At 36.4% G+C, this 27,931-nt stretch overlaps 1 protein-coding gene across 4 annotated transcripts in view; it reads left to right on the top strand.

Moving 5' to 3' along the window:
• ATP10D (ATPase phospholipid transporting 10D (putative)) overlaps nucleotides 1–27,931 on the top strand; it is a 105,056-nt gene that overhangs the window by 33,508 nt on the left and 43,617 nt on the right. For all 4 annotated transcript variants that reach the window (XR_010338915.1, XM_064366813.1, XM_064366822.1 and 1 more), the window contains exons 4-10: nucleotides 1,566–1,770; nucleotides 4,256–4,341; nucleotides 13,412–13,518; nucleotides 13,803–13,934; nucleotides 14,336–14,463; nucleotides 14,585–14,837; nucleotides 25,866–26,104. Coding sequence is in view for 3 of the 4 variants with exons in the window: in XM_064366813.1 (XP_064222883.1) it covers nucleotides 1,566–1,770; nucleotides 4,256–4,341; nucleotides 13,412–13,518; nucleotides 13,803–13,934; nucleotides 14,336–14,463; nucleotides 14,585–14,837; nucleotides 25,866–26,104 (1,150 nt within the window). In the remaining variant the exon portion in view is untranslated. The remainder of the gene's footprint in view (nucleotides 1–1,565; nucleotides 1,771–4,255; nucleotides 4,342–13,411; nucleotides 13,519–13,802; nucleotides 13,935–14,335; nucleotides 14,464–14,584; nucleotides 14,838–25,865; nucleotides 26,105–27,931) is intronic.

A 27,931-nucleotide genomic window follows, 5' to 3' on the forward strand; every position in this document is an offset into this window, starting at 1 on the left:
ATCTAATATGTCTTGACTTCATCTTTTGTCTTTCTTGTGTTGCTACTGCCTTAATTCTGATCATCTTCATCCCTCCCATGGATTATTTCAATAACTTACCACTGGTCTCTTGGCCATACTCCTAAATAACCTTCCATCCAAAAAAATCCATTCATTACTTTGTCTCAGGAGTTGGCAAACAGAAGTAGAGTCACATTCTTCTTTGTCTGAACCTTTACTTACTTTCCATTTTTTATGGAATGAAATTCCTACTCCTAGATATGGCATGGAGGACTGAACTGTCAAAATAATACCCCTGCCTACCTTTTTTATCTTTTTCTCTGTTACCTCCCTCTATAGGAGAATAAACTGATATGCACAGACACTAGGGAAAAGTTTGGTAAAGACAAAATAAACTGTTGATTTGCCTTTCTCCATGGACCAATAAACTCTTTAGATAATCTAATATTTCCTTTAGTTGGTTTTAACCTTGTCCATTTGGTATGTCCTGAAAATGTACTTCTTAGGTAGCCTTTTAAGCTAAATATTTCTTGAAATATCTGATATAATTCTGTATGGCAAAAGTTGTAAACGTATTGGTGTAAGGTGCCATTTCTATTTAATCTGATGAAATAAAATAAGTGGATTTTATGATATTTGCCACAAATGTTAGTTTTTATGTATATTTGGGAGACAGTTAAGGAATGAGACAGAGCTTCTTAACTTTTGTTGGTGGCATCATATGTGAAATGCTACCTAACTAGCTCAAATGACACATGACATTCTACCATACAAATGTCCTCATTCTACCCTAAGGAAAATACATTGTGGCACACAATGATAACCCATCTTATCTGCCAGTGGGAAATGCTGAGAGCAGATGATGTGTCTTATGCACCTTCAGGTCCTCCGTACCTGACCACAGAGCAGCATGAGGGAATTGCTTTGTATCTGAATGAGCCCGTCAAATGTTGATTGCAATTTTATTCCAGAATTAGACTCAAACAGCATAATGGTTCAAAATCCCACAGGAATAAAGAGCTGAAAAATATGTTTTAGTGGCTCAGTAACTAAATTTTCAGGTGAAGTATTTGTAGAATTTAGGGGTTGCCAATTCTGCGGTTTCCCTTTTAGCAGTTTGTTTGTTTGTTTTTGTTTGTTTGTTTGAGACAGAATCTCGCTCTGTCACCCAGGCTAGAGTGCAGTGGAGTGATCTAGGCTCATTGCAGCCCCTACCTCCTGGGTTCAAGTGATTCTTCTGTCTCAATCTCCTGAGTAGCTGGGATTGCAGGTGCGTGCCACCATGCCTGGCTAATTTTTGTATTGGTAGTAGAGACGGAGTTTCACCATGTTGGCCAAGCTGGTCTTGAACTCCTGACCTCAGGTGATCTACCCACCTTGGCTTCCCAAAGTGCTGGAATTACAGGCATGAGCTACTGTGCCTTGCCCCTTTTAGATTTAATAGACTAAAATTTACCCTAATACTTAATGTATACTTTATATACTAAAAAAAACTTCTTTTAAAAAAAGCCATTGCATGTATATTTTGCTTGATATTCTTTTTTAAAACTTTTTTTTAATTATAGGAAAGAGAAAAAATACATTGACCGATGTTGGAAAGACGTTACTGTTGGGGACTTTATTCGCCTCTCCTGTAACGAGGTCATCCCTGCAGACATGGTACTACTCTTCTCCACTGATCCAGATGGAATCTGTCACATTGAGACTTCTGGTCTTGATGGAGAGAGCAATTTAAAACAGAGGCAGGTGGTTCGGGGATATGCAGAACAGGTAACTCATGTGTTCTCAGTTGTGGCTTATTCACATTTTTTTTCTGAAGATGACTGAGCTCATTTTCACATTACAGATAAAGAGATTTTTAATTCATTTTCACTAGGATGAAATAGAATCCCAGAAGGTATAATTCATTTTCAGATATGAGTGGAAGCGTACTCTTTTCCAGATAAGAGGATAAAATGACTTCAGAGTTCACACACTTTGGTGAGGCATTCATGTTTTTGAGAATGGAATTAAAAGAACCGAACAGAATTATTTGCAATTTGGAAAAAAAAAAAAAACCTGCTAATTTATTTTTCTTAAACGTACACTTTATATCTTATTTTTGGTGATCATTGTTTCTAAAATCTGATAAAATGACTTCAGTGTTCACACACTTTGGTGGGGCATTCATGTTTTTGAGAATGGAGTTAAAGGAACCAACAGAATTATTTGCAATTTGGAAAAAAAAAACACCTGCTAATTTATTTTTCTTAAACTTACACTTTATATCTTATTTTTGGTTGATCATTGTTTCTAAAATCTGTAATTACTTATATACCAAAACTTAAGTTTTGTAGCTTCTCATGCTACATAGCTTTTAGACCTTTCTCAATATTGTGCAGAGGGAAACAGAAACCTTGAAGTTATATTGACATAGATTTAAATGAATCACAGCTCTGCTATTAATTACTGTATGACTTTGGACAAGTCATTTAAACACTCTATGCCTCAGTTTGTTCTTTTTTTTGAGATGGAGTTTCGCTCTTGTTACCCAGGCTGGAGTGCAATGGCGCGATCTCGGCTCACCACAACCTCCGCCTCCTGGGTTCAGGTAATTCTTCTGCCTCAGCCTCCTGAGTAGCTGGGATTACAGGCACGTGCCGCCATGCCCAGCTAATTTTTTGTATTTTTAGTAGAGACAGGGTTTCATCATGTTGATCAGGATGGTCTCGATCTCTTGACCTCGTGATCCACCCTCCCAAAGTGTATGCCTCAGTTTTTTTAATCTTAAAATGAAAATGATGGTACCTACTCTATAGCATTGTTGTAGGATTTAAATGAAATAACATATATTGAAATATCATATATAGTATCTAAATGTCAGTTTCCTTCCCCTTTCTCTGAAAGTACTTGAGATGAAGTAATTTACAATTTAATGATCTTTTTCTTTCTTTTTAACCCAAACGACTATTAAGTTAGGGTTTCTTCATCTTACACTTATAAACCAAAAAAAAGTGTTTTAGCCTACTAATACCTTTATCTTTTGGTAAATTTCATCTTGTCATATTGGGCCCACCTCTCTACCTATGGACTTCATTTAGATTCTCTGTGATTATTATGCCTATTAGACTACTGTCATTGTCACTTTTGTAAGTAGTCTTGTACCAAAGGCATTGGTAAAAATTCTGCACAACTTAACATTCTGTTGTAAACTACATACCCACTTTTAGTATTAATCAGCAATTCATATTTGCCATTAAAAGTAATGGCAAAAGCACAATTACTTTTACACCAACCTAGTATTAATCAGCACACTGTGGGTTCAATTAAGGGTGAATCTGGTGACCTAGATTTTAATCCTGCTCTAAACACTTTCTTGTTTTGAGAACTTTGGCAAATTACTGATTCTCTTTGTGTCTCTCTTTCCTCATCTGTTAATTAGGTCTAATTACTATAGTACCTTCCTCATGGAGTTGTGAAGAAGAAACTAGCTAATATATTTAAAGTGCATAATAGATTTTAGTGTGTCAAAAGAACTCTATAGATATTACTCATTAGAAAATAAATCATATCATATATTCATATTTTTCATGTTTCCTATTATATACATATTAATTCTGATATTTACCAATATCAATAGCATTTACCTTACTGGTCAAAATGGATATGAAAATAAAAGTAATGAAATAAGGTTGATGTGGCTTATTTTTGGGAAATCCATGCCTTAAAGGAGCTGTGTCCTACAAAGGCACTTTGCTTATTTGTTCATTCTTTTCATAAAGAATTCTGAAATTGTCTAATCCACTAGAAAATTTTATGGATATTGATGTTTAGTTTATTTTTAAATTGTTATTTATAAAATTTGGCTGAAATCAAATACATATGTGCTCAAAGTGTTCACATATACATTTAATCTCAAAATTACTTATGTGATTAAAGGCCAACAACAAAAGTATGTTCAGTTTTTCAGTGCTTTATTGATAAAAAGGTGTTTATAAGTAGGAACTCTCTTCTGGAGAGTTCTGCATGAATTTCAGTAAATGACTCAGACATTCCCATCGGCTGCAGATGTTTATTAGCGCTCTAGGACCATTCTGATCCCAATTATGGATCACATAATTATGCCTCTACTTTCCTTCCTTTGGGAAATTCATGATATAAACTTCATTGCAAAAAAGGCTTAGCATTATTTTAAGAATTGGTGAAGTGATAAAACACTTCAAAATTAAGGGTTTAATCTTGAATTCTTATTTTGTGATTCAAAAAATATTTTTAGGACTCTGAAGTTGATCCTGAGAAATTTTCCAGTAGGATAGAATGTGAAAGCCCAAACAATGACCTCAGCAGATTCCGAGGCTTCCTGTGAGTAATACATGACATACCTTTTTAGATGTGAGTGGAATTGTGTGTTGCAATTGTACTTAACTTGATAAAGTGTTTCTGTACTTATACCTTTGTTAGATCACTAAAGATTGTAACTTTAGCCACCTATGAAAAATTTGGCTTATTTTAATTATTTAATAAATATTTACACACACACACACACACACACACACACATACACACGCACTATTCATTCTGGAGGCATCTTATGGCATCCAGATCTCCTTTGCAAGGGCAGCTAGAATTTGGGGTCCTTAACTTCAGGCATCAGCCCATAAACGCTCTATGGCCTTGAGCCAAATTATCTACCCGCTTTGATCCTCAGCTTCCTGATTTTTAAGAGAAGACAATGAGACCTACTTCACAGTGTGAGAAAAGCAAAGTTCCCAAATCATATTTTGAAATGAGAATTATCCTGATACTATTACCTTGCTACCAAAAGCATATAAAGACATTTAATGGAAGACAAATATCCCATGTGAGCACAGATGCAAAAATTCCACACAAAATTATAGCAAATCAAATCCAACAATGTATGAAAATAATAATACATCATGACCCAGTGGGACTTATCCCCCCAAACCTCAGGATTGGTTCAACATTAGAAAATAATACAATGTAATTCACCATACTAGGACTATATTAACAAACCGTATTAAGCAAATCAAAAAGGAAAAACCAGGTGGTCATCTCATAGGTGTAGAAAAAACATTTTACAAATCTAACTTCAAATTCCTGCAAACTCGAAGTAGAAGGGAACTTAATCTGATAAAGGGTATCCATGAAAAACCTAGAGATAGCAGCATATTTAGTCATGAAATAACTTCTCTTCTAAGATCAGGAACAAGACGAGCTTACACTGGAAGATCTGGCTAGTGTAGTCAGGCAAGAAAAGGAAATGAAAGATATCAAGCAAGAAAGAAGTAAAACTATCTTTTATTCACAGATAGCATCGTGTTCTTTGTAGAAAATCTGATGAAATCTCCAAAACAAAACAAAAAAACTACTAGAAATAATGAGTTTAGCAATATTGTAGAAAACAAGATCCAGATAATAAAAATCAATTGTATTTCTGTATGCTAACAATGAGCAGATATTGAAATTTTTAAAAAATACAATATATTATAGCATCAGAAAAATGGAATGCTTAAGTATAAATCTGACAAATAATGTGAACTACCTGTACACTAGAAACCACTAAACACTAGTGAAAAAAAATTCAAGAACTAAATAAGTGAATATCAGTTTTCCCCCAGATTTATCTATAGAGCCAATGAAATCCCAATCAAAATCTCAATAAGGTCTTTAAGAAGTCGACAAGCTTATTTTAAAATTTAAATGGAGATGCAGAATAACTAAGGCAACTTTGAAAAAAAAAAACAAGAAAGAAGCTAGAAGGCTAAAATCACATGATTGTAAGACTTATCAGAAAGGTATAATAATTAAGCCAGTATCATTTTGGCATAAAGATAGACCAGCAGATCAGTGGAAGAGATTATATAGTCCAGAAATACACCAACACATTTATGGACAATTGGTTTTTAACAAAGGTGCAAAGACAAATAGATGGAGGTTGGTTATCTTTCAACAAACAGTACTGCAACAATGGGGTATTTATGTTTTCAAACATGAGCTTTAATCCATACTGCTCACCATTTACAAAAATTAACTCAGTGAATCCTAGACTTAAATGTAAATCTACATGATAAAAACTTTTGGAAAAAACATAGTGGAAATCTTTTTACTTTGTATTATGCAAAGATTTCTTAGATACAACACCAAAAGCACAAACCATTAAAGACAAAAATAAGTAAAAGAACTCATCAAAATTTAAAATTTCACTCCTCAAATGATACTGTTTATGGAATGAAAAGATAAGTCACAGACAGGAAGAAAATATTTGCAATCCATGTATTTGATATGGGACTTATATATTCAAAATATGTAAGTCCCATATATATTCAGAATATATAAAGGCCTATAAAAACAAAAGGCCTATAATAAAACAAATAATACAACTTTAAAAATGGTCAAAAGACTTTGAACTGATGTATTTGACCTATGAATGCAAATAATTTTGTGAAAAGATGCAGGTTAAACCACAGAGCTTTACATGCTAAAATTAAAAAGATCAACTGTACCAAGTGTTGGCAAGGATGTAGAGGAACTTGTACACTTAGATGCTATTAGTGGGAATGTAAAAGTACAACCAGTTTGGAAAACAATTTGGAAATTTTGGAAAAAGCTAAGCATATGCTCATTATATAACATGACCATCCCACTCCTAGACAATTACCCAAGAAAAATAAAAATATGTGTTCATTCTATGACTTGTATACAATGTTCATAGCAGCTTTATTTATAATAGCCAAAAACTGGCAGAAACCCAATGTTCATCAACAGGTAAATGGATAAACAACTCAATAAAGTTGGTTAAAATTCTAAGAAAAGTAACAATAAGATGGAAGGAAATGTAGAATATAATAGTAGCATCTTTTTTATTTTTTTATTTTTATGGGTTCAGTGTTACATGTGCAGATTTATTACATGGATATGTTGTGCAATGGTGAGGTTTGGGCTTCTAGTGTACCCATCTAAATGGTGAATTTTTCTTAATAGGTAATTTTTCAACCCTCATGCCCCTCCCACACTCCTTTCTTTTAGAGTCCCCAGTGTCTATTATTTCCCTCTGTATGTCTATGTATACCCATTCTTTTTTTTAAGGAAAACAAACTGTATGCTTTACTGAAGCTTGATTGTTAAGTGATACAGTTAAGAAATACATTTTGTCTTATTTTCCAAGTAAAAGATCTTTTTAAAACTTTTTAAAGCATTTTTAAAAGCTTCTATATAAATAAGCATGCAATAAGTGCTGTAGAGAAGCTATAGAAATCTTCAAAAATTGTGAAAAAAGTCTGATTTTGTGAGTTTGTCAGACTATTTTAATAGAATTCTGTTTTGTTATTTTGAAGTAGCTAAAATCAAACCAGTAACACCATGGTGTCTTTAGAAAAATCTACTTTAGCAGATAGATATCATTCTTTTTTTTTTTTTAATTTTTTTTTGTTGTTGCATTTTAGGTTTTGGGGTACATGTGAAGAATATGCAAGATTGTTGCATAGGTACACACATGGCAGTATGATTTGCTGCCTTCCTCCCCATCACCTATATCTGGCATTTCTCCCCATGCTATCTCTCCCCAACTCCCCACTCCCCTGTCCCTCCCCTGTTTCCCCCCAACAGACCCCAGTGTGTGATGCTTCCCTCCCTGCATCCATGTGTTCTCATTGTTCAACACCCACCTATGAGTGAGAACATGCAGTGTTTGATTTTCTGTTCTTGTGTCAGTTTGCTGAGAATGATGGTTTCCAGGTTCATCCATGTCCCTACAAAGGACACGAACTCATCATTTTTGATGGCTGCATAATATTCCATGGTGTGTATACCCATTCTTTAGCTCCCACTTAAGAGTGAGAACATGCAGTATTGATTTTCTGGTTTTGAGTTAGTTCACTTCAGACAATGACCTCAAACGCCATCCATGTTGCTGTAAAAGACATGATTTCATTGTTTTTTTATGGTTGAGCAGTAGTTCATGGTGCTGTGTGTGTGTGTGTGTGTGTGTGTGTGTGTGTGTGTATCAATCACATTATCTTTAATCATCCATTGATGGACATTTAGGTTGATTTCATAACTTCACTGTTGTGAATAGCATGACAAGAAACACATAAGTGTGGGTGTCTTTTTGATATAAAAATGGTAGTTCTATTTTTAATTCATTGAGTGGTCTTCATATTGTTATCCACAGGAGTTGTACTAATTTACATACCCACCAACAGTGTATAAGCATTCCTTTTTCTCTGCATCCTTGCCAACATCCGTTATTTTTTGATGTTTTTAGTAATAGCCATTCTGACTGGTGTGAGATGGTATCTCATTGTGATTTGAATTGGCATTTCTCTGATGATTCATGATACCATTTTTTCATAGGCTTGTTGGCCACTTGTATGTCTTCTTTTGAGAAATGTCTGTTAATGTCCTTTGTCTACTTTTTAATGGGGGTATTTGGTTCTTTTGTAGTTGTTGCTTTGTTTGAGTTCCATATAGATTCTGGATATTAGTTGTTTGTTAGATGCATAGTTTGCAAATATTTTTTCCCATTCTGTATGTTGTCTGTTTACTCTGTTGATTGTTTCTTTTGCTATGTAGAAGCTGTTTATTTTAATTAAATCTGATTTGTCTATTTTGGTTTTGTTGCATTTGCTTTTGAAGTCTTAGTCATAAATTCTTTGCTTAGGCCAATGTCCAGAAGAGTTTTTTCTGGGTTTTCATCTAAGATTTTCATAGTTTCAAGTCTTACATTTGAGTCTTTAATCCATTTTGAGATTTTTTTGTAGATGATGAGAGGTAGGGATTCAGTTTAAATTTTCTCAGCGCCATTTATTGAATAGGGTGTCCTTTCCCCATTGCTTATTTTTGTCAATTTTGTCAAAGATCAGTTGGTTGTAGGTATGTGGCTTCAATTCTGGATTCTCTATTCTTTTCCACTGATACATGTGTCTGTGTTTTTGTAGCAGTACCATGCTGTTTTGGTCACTATAGCTGTGAGAGCAACATAGGCAAGAGCATAGAGGCCTGAGACTACAGTGTATTTGTATTGTTCTGCATGGCTAAGTATGTCTGGAATGTAGGTGAGCAATAAGGCAGATCATGAAGAGGCCAGAGCCTGAAAGGCCTTGTATATTTTGCTTAAAATGAAACAGTTATCCTGAAGTTATTGGTATTAGTATTAGAAAATCCTTCCATGGAAATTTCAGATGGTCTTCATGAAAAGAAGTTAGACAGCTGCCCCTTTCTCATCAGAAACATGCTTATAAGCCATTTCTTAGAATGAGTCATTTTCAAAGATCATTTCTTCTAGCTGCTGACAGTAAATAAAGTTTCATCTTGTAAATGTCAGATTCAGGGGCTGCCTTTTTTTGACCTGAGGTCAGATCTGTCTTAGGGAGCAGCCTGTACAGCTGTCCTCTTTCTATAGTTGGGCATGCTGACTCCCTAATGAGCTCAGAGTTGCCCCTGGCAGGATGCGTTTGGTTTATGCGGTGGAGAGAACAGGAAGGAACTCTAGTCTAGCACTCTGTGGTCTGGAGCATAGCACTCTGCAAAGAATCTGGCCCAGTGCATGTAATTAGTAGGTTTTTTTTTAATGTATGAGAACACAGTTGCCACACAAATTCTAATTCTGTGTCCCAATTCTGATAGTTTGTCTAGTGTCTGAGACTCCCAACTCTTACCACCTCAGACCTGTTTGCTCTGGTGTAAACTCGACAAGTAATTCAAAATTTCTGGACTGGGCACAGTGGCTCATGCCTGTAATCCCAGCACTCTGGGAGGCTGAGGTGGGCAGATTGCCTGAGCTCAGGAGTTTGCAACCAGCCTGGGCAACATGGTGAAACCCTATCTCTACTAAAATATAAAAAAATTAGCCAGGCATGCACCTGTAGTCCCAACTACTTGGGCAGCTGAGACAGGAGAATTTCTTGTACCCGGGAGGTGGAGGTTGCAGTGAGCTGAGGGCACGCTACTGCATTCCAGCCTGGGTGGCAGAGCAAGACTGTCTCAAAAGTCAGTCAATCAATCAATCAATCAATCAGGGACTGGAGCCGTGCCTACTTTTGTCAGCCTCATTTCATCCTTTGGATATGGTTCTTCTTAAGAGACACATTCGAGCATCATTTGCTGTGCTGGGCATTGAGTCTTGTTTCAGAGCCCTTACCTAGTTCCAAGGCCCTACTAGCTTTCTGCCTATCCAAATTGTCACTTTTCCCTATGGTTCTGGGCACCATGTTTCCCTGCCCTTTGATTCCCCTGTTTGTGATGGTCTCCTGTGATATCAGTTTGCTTTGAAATTTGCTGCCTTACTTTCTGATTATCATGTCCTGACTGCTGAAGTAGCCAGCCTCCTAGAATCCTCAGATTCTGCCTTCCCTAGTGATTGGAGGGGCCTTCATCTGTTCTGTTGATGTCCATCCCGAGAGCTGCCATCAGCCATTGACAGGGAAGCATTTAATAAGAGAATCAGCTTAGGTAGATACAGTGATTTTCTGTAGAATTATTTTGATCCGCTAAATTAGCTCCTTATTTTTTTTTCTGTTTTGTGGCCTGTTTTCAAAAATTAAACGCAAATTGAGATGCTCAAGCTACCTGTCTATATGACACCTTCTTTGATCTTCATGCTCTAAGATAGAACTGACATCCTCCCTATTTGTGACTACACTGTATACTGAATATCAGATTCCTATCATACTGTCTATCATATTTTGACTACACTTACATGTCTCTACCCCAGTTACCTCCTCTTAGACTGTGGGAATCCAGACTGCAAATGTTTGTTTTTCTATTTCTAGCGTCTGGGTTGGAGTGCTGGGCACATAGTAAATAGATGTTTCATGGAAGCTGTATGTGACAGCCAGTGCCTCATACAAAACTCTGAAGGTTCTATACCATGAGTGCCAATTATAAGACACATATAAAATACAGGACATTTTTGGAATTTGCAGTAAGTGCAATCAATATAGAAGCTGAACTTTGGTCTAATAGTGATACTGCAAAGTGATTTAATGGTGAAAAATAAGGATTTCAGGGGAAAAAATCTTAATACTTTAGAGGAGCTTTGGAATTGATGAGTTTATGTATTAAATTCTTTCCTATGAGGACTCTAGGGATAAAAAAAAAATGCCACATTGCTGAGGACTGGCTGATGCTTACCTGGGAATGCTATATGGAAATGTGAATGTTGGGACTTAATTTCCTCATCTGTAAAACAGAAAAGTTGAATTAGCTTAAACTCAAGGATGCATCTAGCTTTTACCATCTCTTTGTGTACAAGCCTGTGTATGTGAAGGAATGTAAACATATACCTGTTAGAAGAAAGTGCTTTACAAAGTATGGGAGTGAATGACAAATCTGTCTTCCTCTTTCTTTGTAGTGTGAAACCTTGTTTGAATAATTTTTACTTTATTTTAATTATAATTCCAGATAGCAAAATTATATTGACAACTTTTATATATGTAAGAAACAAGCAATAACTTTCAAATTGAAGTTTATTGCTTAGAAAACAACCTAATTTTAATACTGAAACTAAGAGAACATTTTCAAAATATGTGAAAACCAAGTGATGTTGTTCTGTATTTTTGTCACTGTAGCAATTTGGTCAAATAATTACTTCAATAATTTTTAAACTATTTATTACAGAAATTTTCAAGCATGAGAAAGTAAAAGAAAGGTATAATGAACACCCATGTGTTGACACTCAGCCTTGGCTGTTTTACAGTTTTTCCATCTTTGTTTCATCTGTGCTTCCACTTCCTTTCCTACCCCTCCACTGTGCCATTTCACCATAAATACTTTTACTTATACCAGATAAGGTCTTAAATAAGTCACAACCACAGTAGCATTATCACACCTAACAAAAATAAAGAACCATTCCATAATATCATCTAATACCAAGCTTTTGTTCAAACTTCTACAATTTTCTGAAAAAAATGTTTTTTGACAGTTGTCTTATTCTAACCAGGATCTATACTTTGCATATGATTGACATGTCTCTAAATTTCCTCTCCCAATAAATTGAGTCATTGAGCTTATAGAATTTATCACATCCTAGGTTGAGATGACTGCCTCCTCCTTGGGTTGGGCTTCCTCTCCTTCCCCCTTTCGTTCCCCTACATCATTCATTTTCTGAATAAAGCAGGTCATTTTGCCTGTAGAATTTACCATGTTTTAAATCTGGGCAACTGCATTCTTGTGGTAATATTTAACATGTTTCTCTGGCCATCTTATTATCTGTAAACTATCAAGGGACATTTTTAGACTCCAATGAAAGAAACAGAGTCTCTCCCTGGAAAATAGCAAACATGTATATACACATACATACATACACACACAAAATATTGAATACAATTTCAAAGGCTTCACAGATACTCTGAAGTCATAGACCCCAGATTGAAATACCTAATAGAGGTTTGATTAAGCACCTGTGGGGCCATGACTTCCTTTCCCATAAATCACAAGGCCCACAATGTCTCCTTGTCCCATTGTAAGACTGGTGTTATCAGCCTTATCCTATGATTATAAAGTTCCCATCAGCCTTTTAAACATTGATTTTAGCAGCCACCGATTATCATTGCCTGGAATGATTCTTTATTTCATCCAAATTGAAAATGATAATTTTTAAACTCTATCAGAAATTTTTCACTCATCAATTACTAAGTTATCCTAAATGTATTTGTACTAGAAAAGTGGGGTTCTTGCTTGGAATATTTTTTATAGTAATAGAAGTTGACAAACAATGACTACCATTGAAAACAATGATAGTTAGAAACTTGTTGCATCATTTTCCCAGATTCACAAAGCAGTGACTGATTCACAATAGCAAAGACTCAGAATCAACCTAAATGCCCATCAGCAGTAGACTGGATAAGGAAAATGTGGTCTGTATACACACCATGGAATACTATGCAGCCATAAAAATGAATGAGATCATGTCCTTTGTAGCAACGTAGATAGAGCTGAAGGCCATTATCCTAAGTGAACTAATTCTGGAACAGAAAACCAAATACTATATGTTCTCACTTATAAGTGGGAGCTAAACATTTAGTACATAGAGACACAAAGATAAGAATAATAGACACGAAAGCCTAATTGAAACTGGATGGTAAGAGGAGCATGAGGATCAAAAAACTACCTCTTAGGTACTCTGCTTATCACCTGGGTAATGAAATCTGAACACCGAAGCCCTGCAACACACAATTTACCTATGTAGTAAACTTGCACATGTATCCCTGAACCTAAAAGTCTAAAAACAAAACCAACAACAACAACAAAGCAAGTAACTGAAATAACCAAAGTAAATGGGCCAGAAATTTGAAACCTTTCCTGTGAAATGCCTTTTTACTCCAAGTCAAAAGCACTCAAGGGCCATGAAATTTATTTTTATATCCCCACTTTTGCTATTTAAAAGTGAATCTGTATGCTGTCTTTCTTATAGAGAACATTCCAACAAAGAACGTGTGGGTCTCAGTAAAGAAAATTTGTTGCTTAGAGGATGCACCATTAGAAACACAGAGGCTGTTGTGGGCATTGTGGTTTATGCAGGTTGGTTATGTTTCTAATTTCCATTGTCTCCTCTGTGCTTTTCTACAAGTTAACATTTTTCAACTCAAAAATGCAATCTGTCAAGGCAGAAAGGAAATTTTGTCTTGACAAACTTAATTATTGGTCTCTGGTTTTCCAAATGAATCACAAAAGCAGATTAAACTAACAAAATAGATCATGTAACTGTGTTTTATTAAATTGTCTGTCAGAGAGTTTTTTAAATATAATATTTGCTTCCTGGCTTTAATTTGTACGTTTTCTATCATACTGCACGTCCTTCATAGGCCATGAAACCAAAGCAATGCTGAACAACAGTGGGCCACGATATAAGCGCAGCAAATTAGAAAGAAGAGCAAACACAGATGTCCTCTGGTGTGTCCTGCTTCTGGTCATAATGTGCTTAATTGGAGCAGTGGGTGGGTAAAATTTGATTATTTGCTGACATCTTTTCACCAAGATATTAAAGTATTTTATTTCAAAATGATATCTGTGAAAGTTTTACTTTGATAAGGTGGATTTTATTTGTCGGTTTTTCCTCACATCCTTGTCTCTTTCATCCCTTGGCCTGTAAAATATTAATGTCGACTATATTCATTCATATTTTGCCATAGTACTGAAGAAACCTGGAGAGTAATTTAAAGAGAAAAAGCGAGACGGAAGAATGTATAATCTTTTGAATTTGAATTTTGTTTCCAAAAGCAAACAATTGGTGTTGAATCAAAATGAATACTCTCATTCCCTCTCCTTCAGGAATAAAGTTTTTTGTTTGCATGCTATATATTTAGCGTCCTTTTGATGTCTGTGTATTTTTTGAAAGGTCACGGAATCTGGTTGAGCAGGTATGAAAAGATGCATTTTTTCAATATCCCCGAGCCTGATGGACATATCATATCACCACTGTTGGCAGGATTCTATATGTTTTGGACCATGATCATTTTGTTACAGGTAATTTTTATTAAGCTTATGGTAGAATGTTAACATCTTTGCTGTTTAACCAGCTATGTTCAGTTTCCCATCCTTTCTTTAACCTACTTTAACATTTTAAAACTTGTTTGGATCTTCTTAGGTCTTGATTCCCATTTCTCTCTATGTTTCCATCGAAATTGTGAAGCTTGGACAAATATATTTCATTCAAAGTGATGTGGATTTCTACAATGAGAAAATGGATTCTACTGTTCAGTGCCGAGCACTGAACATCGCCGAGGATCTGGGACAGATTCAGTACCTCTTTTCTGATAAGACAGGAACCCTCACTGAGAATAAGATGGTTTTTCGAAGATGTAGCGTGGCAGGATTTGATTATTGCCATGAAGAAAATGGTGAGTGTTGGGTTTTCCTGAAAGCCAACCTTAGCATTGTTCTTTTTTAGAAACCACTTAAGTGTTGCATGTCTGACAATTCTGACACAGAAGTGGTATATTTAAGCATTGGGTACTTAATGCTTCCAGGTGGGCTTTAAGCTTCATTGTTGTTCCTTCGAAAGCTAGTAGGTTAAAGTCAAGGAGTCTACTGCCATGGTTTCTTTAAAAGTGAAATAAATTACTAGTTGAGTAAAAGGTGGTAATTGGAGGGATGAAAATGATATTGGACTATAAATACTTTTGAAAAGCTAATGAAACTATGGACCATTTCTTTGAAAAATATTTTGGAAATAATTCCAAAGGGATTACAGGCCTCATCGTTTGACCCCTAGGTATCCATTGGTGCTTGATTAAGAATACCTAGTTAAGCAAAATGAGCTGAACTTCTGACTCTGAAGAAGTAAATTTATAAATTCCAAGTTTCCTTTAAAGAGTTGAACTTTATTAATTTTTCAATTTTTAAAAGAAATAGGTGCTTTTATGAAAATAATTCATAGTAGTAGGACAAAACAGATTAAAAACCCTACTCTCCCAAGGTTAACCACTATTAACAATTTGGTAAATATGCATATTTCTCTATATGTGACCATATATATTTACACATTTTCCCTTTTATGAGTTATAACATGTAATAGTACTACTTTTGTAAATTGTTCTTTTATTCAACAATGTCTTATGGAATTTTTCCTAAGTCAGTTTATATAACTTAAAAATAAGAATATGGTGTTCTACTATATGTGGTTAAACATAGTTTGCTATGCTTAATGGTGGCCACTTGGTTTGCTAATATAAAAGCACTTGCAGTTAACATCACTTACTCATTCACCAAACATTTTGTGAGCTCCCAATATGTGACATGAGTCCCTGATTGCATGTAATGTAATGTAGATTTATGACAAGAAGATAAACAAGATTAAAATTATGATAAATAAAATTTGGCATGCATTATGCATCTTGGTACATATATATTTATTCAATTATTTTTATAAGATACATTTTCCTCTAAAATATGGTAATTTACATTCCCATAACCCAGAAAAATAATGCTTGTTTTTCACACCCAGCCATAATGGGATGAAGTTACAGCTTTTTATCTGTGTGATTTTTATAGGCAGGTTAGCACTTCGTTGTCTTAATTTGTCTCTGCTTAGTAATGAGATCTTTAACATTTTGTATGTTTTTGGTCATTTGAATTTCCTTGCTAAATTAATTGAATTATTTCCCTATTTGTTAAATGGGTTTTCCTTGTTCTTGGTAATCTGTGGGAGAGTTTTTAATCTAAGGTCAGGATTAATGTTCAGCTTGTATGCTCAGTCTAGACTGTGGCCAGCGTTGATGTTCATTGGTGTACTCATTTAGAACAAGTTCTTAAATGCTTTGGATATCAACCCTGATGTTATATTATCCCACATATATATATATATGTGACAAATATTTTTCTGATTCATTATTTATCACTCTATTGGTTTTCTATAACTGTGTAATAAATCACCACAAACCACAATGGCTTAAACCAACACAAACATGCTGTCTCACAGTATCTGTAAGTCAGGAGTCTGGGTATAGGATAAGTTCCTCCTCCGCTCAGGGTCTCTCACCAGGTTGAAATAGAGTTGTCTGCTGGTCCGGTGATCTTGATGATCTTATCCGTGCTTAGCGTACTGGTATTTGGCAGAATTCACTGTACTGAAGTTGTAGGACTGAGGTCCACGCTTTCTTGCTGCTGTCATCCTGGGACTAGTCGCAGCTCCTAGAGGCTGCCTGCTATTTCCTGCCACACAGCCTCACCACAGCAAAGCAGTTTGCTTCCTCAAAGCCAGCAACAGAATTTCTTGTTTTGAATCTTTCTGATATCAGGGAAGCCCTGACTCCTTTTTAAAGAACTAACCTAATGAGATCACGTCCACCTAGGATAGTCTTTTTTTAAATTACTCAGTCAGCTGATTAATTACATCTGCAAAATCCTTCCACTTTTGCCTCATAGCATAATTTAATCATAGCGTAGTCACAAGGTGCATATACCATGGGGGAGAGGACTCTTCGGCGCCATCTTAGAATTCTGCATACCACAGTCTCTAAACTTTGCTTCCAGTGTCTCTTCTTACCAAAAGCTTTAGATCTTTGTTATATAAATTGTCAGTTATTATGAATATTATGATTTCTGATGGTAACATTGAACTTAGACATCCCATCGTGCCTGGGATTGATAAAATATATACTATATTTTCTCCTAGGTACATGTATTTTTAAGTCAACTTTTGTAACTTGTGAGTGTAAGGGATAAAATGTTAAGTATTTATTATGTAATCATCATGCACATGTAAAATGCAGCTAATAGTATTGAATTTGATGACACTTTGCATTATGTTTCATCTTATAGTAAAATTTAAAAGCCATCACTAACCTACACCAAACAGAATAGATGACTGTCAGCATTTTAATGCACTTTTGGGGTCTTTTTAACACACACACGCATATATATATATTTGTTTTTAAGATACATATGTGTGCATACACATACACTTATGTTTTTGTTTTTTAAAAAGAAATGTCATCACAGTGTGCTCTTTTACTTTTGTAACCATTTTTTCTTAAGACTTCATCATTCATTATTCAATAAAATGGAACCATATTAATAAACAATGCTATGCTAAACGTCCATAGTGCATTTGTGAGGTGTTTTCCTGAATTATTTGACCATAGATCCCCATTTTTAGGAAGTGTATTGCAGCAGCAATGTTTCATAAAATATACAGTGAGAAGCATTGCTTTACTTTTTTTTGTATTTATAACACAAAATTTTATATTCATAACATTTCAAAGAGCTAAGACTAGCCCCCTTCCACTCTAGTCACTGAATATACATATCCCTGCCCAAGTGAGTACTTTTCGTTTATGCCTCCTCATGCAGAAAAGATACCAAGTGACTGGGAATCAAATGCTATCCTGACTGAACTGTAATTGATCAGCTACCTGTTTGAGAACCATAGTTCTAGAGGTGCTAACTTTGCCTATGACCACTTCTCTACCATAGACACACCCAGAGCTTCTTGTCTTTTTTATTAAATAGTTTAAAATTAGGAACATGTGTACACACACACACATACACTCTCTCTCTCTCTTTCACACACACACACACACACACACACACACACACACTAGTGGAGACCAGTTCTCTCTAGAAATTAATACTGAGACATATTTTCACTGAAGTGAAAACTATTTTAACAGTGTATCTGTGTTTTAATGGGCAGTCCTTTAGGGTTTTCTGCAAAAGTGTTGCCTAGGAGATAATTTGGTGAAGAATGCTGCTGCTTGGAAACAACCTCTTACACATGCAATTGCAGTAAACACATCTGACAACACCACTATATATTTTAAAACCTTCCAGCTTCGCAATGTGCCCCATGTACTGGCAGCATCAGCAACACCTGGGCATGTTTTTAAACTACAGAAGCTGAGACCCCTCTTCAGAAATTCAATTAAATTCTGCATTTTAACAATATCTCCAGGTGATTAATATGCATATGAAAATTTTAATAAGCCACTCCTTTAAAAGACTGCTTAAAGAGAATGACTGAAATAAACTTTTAAATTTAGGATAGTTTTAGATTTACAGAAAAGTTACAAAGATATCCTGGAGGCTTCCAGCATGCCCTCATGCTGTTTCCCCTGTTGTTATCATCTTATATTAATCATATGATATATTTATGATAAGTAATGAATAAATGGAGATACATTATTATTAATTAAAACCCACACTTTATTTGGACTTCTTTCATTTTTACCTAATGTTCTTTTTTTGTCCCAGGTTCCTAGCTTGGATACTGCATAACAGTCATCATTTAGGCTTCTCTAAATGACAGTTTCTCAGATTTTCTTTCCTTTTGATAAACTAAACAGTGTTGAGTGGCATTATGCTGAGATTTTATAGAATGTCCATCAGTTTGGCTTGTCCAGAGCATGCCTTTATGATGTACAATTTGTGAATCTGATTTACATGGAGGCAGTAGCATTGAGCACTTTCCAAGAACAAGGATTTTGGCATCAGGCCTTCTGAGTCTGCATCCCATTTCCACTACCTACAAGCTGTGTGGCCCTGGACAACTATCTAATGTCTCTGTGCCTCAATAAAAAGGATCAATGACACTATCGCTCTCATTGGATGGTTAAGAGAATAAGAGAAGTTAATTCACTTAAAGAATTTACAATAGCAAATGACACAAAATGAGTCCTGTTTTTTTAATTATACTTTAAGTTCTGGAGTACATATGTAGAACGTGTAGGTTTGTTACGTAGGTATACACATGCCATTGTGATTTGCCATCACCCCATCATCTACATTAGGTATTTCTTCTAATGCTATTCCCTCCCCAACCCCCAACCCTCTGCTATCCCTTCCCTAGCCCCCCACCCCCTGACAGGCCCCACTGTGTGATGTTCCCCAGTGTGTGATGTCCATGTGTTTTCATTGTTCAACAACCACTTATGAGTGAGAACATGCAGTGTTTGGTTTTCTGTTCTGTGTCAGTGATGAGAATGATAGTTTCCAGCTTTATCCATGTCCCTGCAAAAGACATGACCTCATCCTTTTTTATGGCTGCATAGTATTCCATGGTATGTATGTGCCACATTTTCTTTATCCAGTCTATTGTTGTTGGGCATTTGGGTTGGTTCCAAGTCTTTGCTATTGTGTACAGTGCCACAATAAATATATGTGTCCATGTGTCTTTATAATAGAATGACTTATAATCTTTGGGTATATAACCAGTAATGGGATTGCTGGAGCAAATGGAATTTCTAGTTCTAGATCCTTGAGGAATCACCATACTGTCCTCCACAATGGTTGAAGTAAAATGAGTTCTCTATAAATATAGCTATTGTTATTGTTGTTGTTGTTATTGTTATAATTATTGTTGTTAAAATAAGAAATAAGCCTATCTCTTAAGGAATTCATGGTCCAGTGTGGGAGGCAGATATGTAATCATAAATTACCATGTTCATTATCATAAGATATAAAGTCAGTGTTCTTGTTCCATCTTCTTTTGATTTTCAGGCAGTCAGTACTGGAGGTGGGTTTTGCACTGATTAATTCTTGGGATGTTGAAGGTAGGATATTGGAAGTTCTTGGAATGCTGGAAATGTATGGGGAATTAGTTTAGAACAAAAGTTTGCATATCAAGGATACATGGGTGATACAGTTGGAGGAGGTTTAGCTGAATGTGTTCTTTACAAGCAGGCAAAAGTTGAAATGCTGGAAATGTTTGCAGCTTTAGTTCATAGTGAAAGGATTGATGGAGGATTAATAATACAGTTGAAAGAAGCTCATCTGAATGCTGTTCACCCTTGTTTTGGGCCCTTTGGAGAACACATTGAAAGTATGATAAATTTTTTGTTCCACAGGCTCATGCCCATTTCTTCCATATATCAAATTGATGCAAGTAACAGGCTATAGGCAGATTACTGGGTATTTGAAAAGGGGAATGGGGAGAAAAGACAGATTGGGGATTAAATAATGAAGAGGAATAAAGTAGATAATTTAGTACCTATCTTAATACCTATCTTCAGACAAAGGAAAGAATCAGACTTTATAAGTTTCTTCTTATGAAGCAGAAGGTAAGAATTCCTGCCCTGCTTTGAGGCATTTTTAAAAAATTATTTTAGAATCTACTTTAACATAAATATTGATACATTAAAGAAATACTAAGAAATTTTAAAAGTTATAACCATTTGGATAAGTTTTATCAATATGATAATAAACCTTTCTTTCTCATACAATATAATTTTTTAAGACAAGGTCTCACTGTGTTACCCAGGCTGGAGTGCAGTGGCATGATCTCAGCTCATTGCAGCCTCAACCTTCTGGGCTCAAGTGATTCTCCCACCTCAGCCTCACAAGTAGCTAGGACTATGGGCGCATGTGACCACAAGTGGCTAATTTTTGTATTTTTTGTAGAGACAGAGTTTCGCCATGTTTCCCAGCTGGTCTCAAACTACTGGGCTCAAGCTGTCTGCCCACCTCAGCCTCCCAAAGGGCTGGGACTACAGGTGTGAGCCACCACACCTGGCCTCACACCTAATTTTTATAAAATTGTCACTGAGCCTGGAATTCTAGCTCCATTTCTGAATCACATTGTAACTTGACTGGTCTATTTCCTTTTTTTATTGTTTTTTTAATTTGTTTTATTTTTTTTTATTTGAGAAGAAGTCTCACTTTTGTCCAGGTTGGAGTGAAGTGGGGTGTGATCCTGGCTCACTGCAACATCTGCCTCCTGAGTTCAAGCATCTTTCCTGCCTCAGCCTTCTGAGTAGCTGGGATTACAGGTGTCACTACCACATTCAGCTAATGTTTTGTATTTTTTTTTTTTTGAGACGTAATTTCGCTCTTGTTACCCAAGCTGGAGTGCAATGGCACTATCTCGGCTCACCGCAACCTCCGCCTCCTGGGTTCAAGCAATTCTCCTGCTTCAGCCTCCTGAGTAGCTGGGATTACAGGCATGCGCCACCATGCCCAGCTAATTTTTTGTAGTTTTAGTAGAGACGGGGTTTCACCGTGTTGACCAGGATGGTCTCGATCTCTTGACCTCGTGATCCACCTACCTCAGCCTCCCAAAGTGCTGGGATTACAGGCGTGAGCCACCGTGCCCGGCCTCATTTTTTGTATTTTTAGTAGAGACGGCGTTTCACCATATTGGCCATGCTGGTCTCTAACTCCTGACCTCAGGTGATCCTCCCACCTCAGCCTCCCAAAGTGCTGGGATTACAGACCTGAGCCACTGGGCCCAGCCTATTTCCTTTTCATAGCTTCTGCAAAATGATTAAAGGTTGAGTCACTTCATGTCTTCTTGAGTCCACTTTTGCAATTGTACCGATTGAACAAGCTTTCCCTCCAGTAATAGCTGAGCTACCTGGCACTATACTAATTATATAGTTGCATGATGACTGATTTCCCCAGTGATGGCTAGAAGTTGCAAGATCATTAAATACAGCCTTCATGTTTATATGTGTTTTGAAGTACAGTAGTACCCTCTTATCTGTGGTTTTGCTTTCCATGGTTTCAATTACCTTTGGTAAACTAAAATAAGATATTTTGAGAGAGAAAAAGAGAGACCACATTCACATAAGTTTTACTACAGTGTATTGTTATAATTGTTCTATTTTATTATTAGTTATTGTTGTTAATCTTTTACTGTGCCTAATTTACAAATTAACATTTATTGTAGGTATGTATGTATATGAATAAGCATAGTATATTTAGAGTCCAACACTATCCATGATTTCAGGCATCCACTGGAGGTCTTGGAACATATCCCCTGTGAATAAGGGGAAACTTCTGTACTATATTTTTAAAATGATGTTACATCATCAGTAAATTCCTTGAGTTACTCAAGGATTTCTCAGAGTTGTAGCAAGCAAAAGTGTCTCTACAGCCATTGCCAAACCCCCAGGGGACAAATTCACCCCACGTGGAGAACCACTGAGCCAACCTATTATATACAAATCACTGCTGAGAGGCTATAATGTAGTGGGTAGTGTGCTGTCTTTGGAGGCAGAAGACCTAAATTGAATTCCCAGCTCTACCCATAACTCACAACTAGCTGTTTAACCATGGCTGAAGTGCTTACTCTCTCTGGGTCTTAATCTCCTTATCTGCAGAGTGGGCAGTGATAGTTTCTACCTGGTAGCATTATTTTGAAGATAAAAAGGGACTATGTGTACATATATATTATATATACACACACATTACATATATATGACCTAGCCAGTTGCATGATAAACGGAGGACCTCAAAAATTATTAACTCCCTACCCCACAACTTTCCCTTAATATTGGGGATATTTCATTCGCATGTCTATTGATTCATTCATTTATTATTCATTTAATAAATTTTTATTTAAATGACAAAAACACAGACTCGTTGAAATTAAGCAGTGAATATTGGCCATGTGTTAAAAATTGGCCTTGTTAACATATACAGGTAGATTCAGAAACAGTAAAGCATGGGGCTGTGGAGTCTAATAGAACTGATTTTAAGACAAATTTGTACCATTTTTTTGTGAGATGGGGCAAATTAGTATCTGCTGAGATGCAATGATTAAATGAAGCAAATGCCTGGTACATAGTAACATTCTGCACATGTAATTTATAAATTCCCAATGAGTGGTATGAGTAAGAGCCAGTATAGTTACAGAGGTCTTTGTGGAGGAGCTGGCATTTGAACTAAACCTCTAAAGATGTTTAGGATTTATATAAATAGAAAGGACATGAATGAATATTCCAAGCAAAGGCATAGATGAAAATGGAGGAGATAAGAATCTTTGGGACACAATAGGTAAACCAGTTTCTGAAGCTGGGAGGTCATACGGGGAAACATTCCATATTGTTTAGGCAGACTATATGATGACACTTGAAGAACTGGAAAAAATCTTAAAGTCACCAAATCCAAATTGTTCATTCTGAAATCAAAGGTCCAGAAACAGCAAGTGATTTGCTGAAAGCCACTTAGTCTTTGAAAGAGTTGGTACTAGAATCTGGGATTACCACATAGACCCTTAGCCTTTCCTTGCCCTTAAAGAATACAGACCAAAACTATTATAATAAATAGAATGTGTGAACATTCTTCACTTTATAGAATAGTTTACCTAAAGCCATACTTTATTCAGGCTGAACAGAGATGACTTAGGCCGAACAGAGACGACTTAGGCCGAACAGCGACAACTAACAATCCAACAAGCACGTGTTTATTGATTGTCTGTATTCCAGACACGGGATACAATGGTGAAAAATTCAGACAAGGCCTCTGCTCTCACAGAGCTGCTGTTAGAGAAAATATTCACAAATACATTATTATTGTTATTTTTGAGACGGAGTCTTGCTCTGTCACCAGGCTGGAGTACAGTGGTGCAGTCTCGGCTCACTGCAACCTCTGCCTCTCAGGTTCAAGTGATTCTCCTGCCTCAGCCTCCCGATTAGCTGGGATTACAGGTGTGCGCCACCACACTCGGCTGATTTTTTTATATTTTAGTAGAGACAGGGTTTCACCATGTTGGCCAGGATAGTCTTGATCTCCTGACCTCATGATCTGTTCACCTCGGCTTCCCAAAGTACTGGGATTATGGGCATGAGCCACCACGCCTGATTTTTTAAATCAAGAAAAAAATTAGTAACAAGTGCTTGGTAGAAAATTAAAACAAGGTGGTATGATATAAAATGATTGGATGACTACTTTGAACTGGAGGATCAGGCAAGGCCTCTCTGAGTGGAACATTGGGGCTTAGATCTGAATGACATAATGTTGAAATTCTGTATGAAAGGCTTCCAGTCAGAGGGAACATCTGGTAAAGAGGCCCTCAGACAGGGGTAAGCTTATTGATTTTCAAAGTAAAGAAAGAAGGCCAGTGAGTCTGGATTTTAGTGGGCATGTAGAAGGAGAAGCAAAGTTAGGTAGGTCAGCATAGCTCTGATCATCTTGAGTTATATAAGCCAGGACAGGGAGTCCAGATTTTATTCTCATGAATTGTAAAGCTACTGGAGCATTTTGTGCAGGAAGTGATCTGATCTGCTTTATTTTTTAGGAAGATCACTCTAGCTACTATTTGAAAAATGGATTGCAGAGGGGCAAGGAGACCAGTTATGAGACTAATGAACTGGTCCAGTTGAGAGATGATGGTGGCTTGGACTAAGGTAATGGATATGGAGAGAAGTAGAGTTATTTGAGATTTTTTTGGGTGTATGGAGGACAGATGTTAGTGATACTTTGAACATAAGAAAGAAGATAGGAATTAAAAAAAAAGAAGATAGGGATTAAGGAGAATTCTAGATTTCTGGCTTAAGTAACTGCGTAACTCCTTAAGTTTCATTTACAAAGATAGTACCTATCAACTGCTGCTTTGAGGTCTGAGATTATCATGTTGGCAAAACAGATAAAATTATCTGTCCTTTTGAATGTTATGTGCTACTGGATGATTCAAAAAATAAATAAGATATGTATGTGTAGATGGTGGTAGGTCTTGGCATGGGATCGATTATAAATTTTGTGGTCAGATCTAGAAAGTCTTCACTGACAAGGGTACATGATAAGAGACTTGTAAAAGGTAAGGGAGTGAGCCATACCTGCATCTACTGAAAACGCCTCGTAAGCACCCAAGTAGGGGTATTAAGAAAAGAGTTGGATGCATGAGTCTGAATTCCAGTGAGAGGTCAGAGTTGAAATTACAGTTTTATGCCTATATAGAGGTCATTTCAAAGATGAGACCAGATGAGATTACCAAGGAAGATGCAGGTAGAGAAAGGAAGGCACTTCTGCAACTCTCCAATATTTGAGAACCAAAAGGAAGAGACAGCAGGAGAAACTAAGAAGAAAAAGCCATTGAAGAAGGAGGAAAAACAGGTAAGCATGGTATCAGAGAAACCAAGAGACATTTCAAGAAGGAAAGAATGGCCAAGTCTATTGGTTATTACTAAGGGTTCACATAAGATAGGGATGGATATGATCATTGGATTTGACAACATGGAGCTCATTGGTGACCTTGACAAGAGCAATGTCAGTGGAGAGATGGGGACAGAAAGCCATGAAATTACTTAAAAAGAGATTGGTGTCAGTGAAAGAGGGAAGGATTGTAAGGGTGAAGTCATTGAGTTCAGAGAGGTGAGATTCAGATGACAAGTGGAGAGTTTGTGTCTGAAACAAAGAGAGATGCTTTGTCCACAGTAGGAGGAGGAAAAGCCGAGAGTATGAGTACTGATGCAGATAAGTAGGGAGATTTGATGATGGAAAAAGAAGGGAATTTTGATCTGATTGCTTCTACTTTTCTCAGTGATGTATAAGGTAAATTCATTGACTAAGAGAATGGGAGATAGGCCTTGGCAACCAGGTTTGAAAGGTGAGGAGATGGTGTGAAATGGCTGCTTAAGTAACTGCCTGATACTTTCAACTTGTAAGTGGTTCTTCTCAGATGCTGACTCAGTGTGCTTTTTATCCCACAGCCAAGAGGTTGGAGTCCTATCAGGAAGCTGTCTCTGAAGATGAAGATTTTACAGACACACTCAGCGGTTCCATAAGCAATATGGCAAAACCAAGAGCCCCCAGCTGCGGGACAGTTCATAATGGGCCTTTGGGAAATAAGCCCTCAAATCATCTTGCTGGGAGCTCTTTTAATCTAGGAAGTGGAGAAGGAGCCAGTGAAGTGCCTCATTCTAGACAGGCTGCTTTCAGTAGCCCCATTGTAAGTGTGAATGCATGACTAGAATCTTACACACCCACAATGTTTGGTGAAAGAACAGACCTGTAATTATGATAGAGTCAAACTCTGTTGTCTTTTCTACCTTACAAGAGACTACATGATTGCAGCTCAGCAAGATCCCTACACATAATTAGAAGTATAAACAAACAATATCACACTATCCTATTTTTTAAAAATAACTCAATGTTGAGAAGTAGTATCCCATTTCTGAAAAGATATATAATGTTTCTGGTCAGAGCTGATCATATGTGAGCCTGAAGAAGGCTGCCTTGGTTTAAGAATCATGGCTCACTCTCAGACCCAGCAAAGCTTACCAGAGTTATCTTCTAGACAGATAAGCCTATGTAATTTATAGGGACATTCATAGACCATGTAGTACATTTAATTACTTTTTATTGCTCTGTAATCTCCCAAATCCCATCAAACTTGTGGTTTCTTCCCTATTCCTAGCCTCCAGAAGGTCATTTTCTAATATATCCATTTCAGAGTTCAACAGGATGTATTCGTGAGTTCCAGTGGGAAGTGTCAGGAACTGTCTAGTCACATCCATTAACAAATTCATTTTACTCCAGAAAAACTAGAGGACCATGCAGAAGATGGGAAAACAAGGGAAAGATGCTGCATGAAAAAAATTAAAAATCAAAGTTTTGCTGTATTTAAAATTACCTCTATAAACGTTCAAGTTCCTTCTCTGCCTTTTACATTTTTTATTCTTGTGTTTTACCAAGATGAGGATTTCCCAGCCACCAGACTGATAATACCTCCAAAATAGGCAACATCACAAGAATAAATCAGCTGTGGGGAAGCTTTGTGTTTCTACATTGAATCTGTTGTATGGTTTTCATAGTAGAGACATGGTATGAGTAGACCCCAGGGGTCTCATTTGTCCTGGGAAGGCCTTGAGCTTCTCAGGATCCTGGCTCTTCTCAAATTGTCAACAAATGCATAATTACAGCAACTGGAGCGATCATTTCAGTCCATCTCATTTTTGTGGCACTAAAATAAAAACTATTATATTATCTTAGCCATATGTCAAGTGATTCCAAGACTTAATGTTTCTCCAACTTTTGAAATGGAAGAAGAAAGAGATGCACACAGTTCGTTCTGTATACTCATTATAAGGCCATATCAGAAATATATTTTTCTTCTATTTTCTATCAATATATTTTCTTATATTTTTGTCTTTTTATCTATCCTTATGTTGAACTTTTTCATTTTCCATCCACCTGAAAGTAAGAACATGTTAGCTCTTGTTTAGACAGAAGCAGCACAGTTTGGTAATAAGGTGGGTCTGTGCCACAACTTATTGGTTTCCTGATCAAACCTCACCCTCTTCATGGAACAAATAATTGGTTTTTCTTAGCTTAAAGTCTTTGTCCCTTTGTAGATACAATTTACCTTGTCTAAAACATATTCTCTCTTCATATTCTGCCTCTGTCCACCAAATCTGGTGAAATATTTATTTCTTTAAGAACTAAATTAAATATCACCTTTTCTAGAGACTCACAGATTCTCTTCTTTCAGCTTCGGAGCTCTGTTTACACCATTCCTACGTCCCTTCATCCACATGGCATTGGTCTTATTTCTGCCTCTGGCGTTTCACCATTAACTCCTTGAGAGAAGGATTTATCCATCTTGAATCAACATGTAGCACAATGTCTGGCATGTCTGTTCTCAATTAAGTATCTTTAAAGGTTGTTGAAGGAAGCTACTTACCAGGCTGTCTTTTTATCTGGGCCATTTTATTTTCATTTGCCTTATACTTCAATGTCATTGCTAGTTATATAGATGTTCTTGTGTTGCTGTTAT

Source organism: Aotus nancymaae, unplaced genomic scaffold (genome assembly GCF_030222135.1).
Source record: "Aotus nancymaae isolate 86718 unplaced genomic scaffold, 86718_ANA_hifiasm-v0.15.2.pri h1tg000006l, whole genome shotgun sequence".
Lineage (NCBI taxonomy): Eukaryota > Metazoa > Chordata > Mammalia > Primates > Aotidae > Aotus > Aotus nancymaae.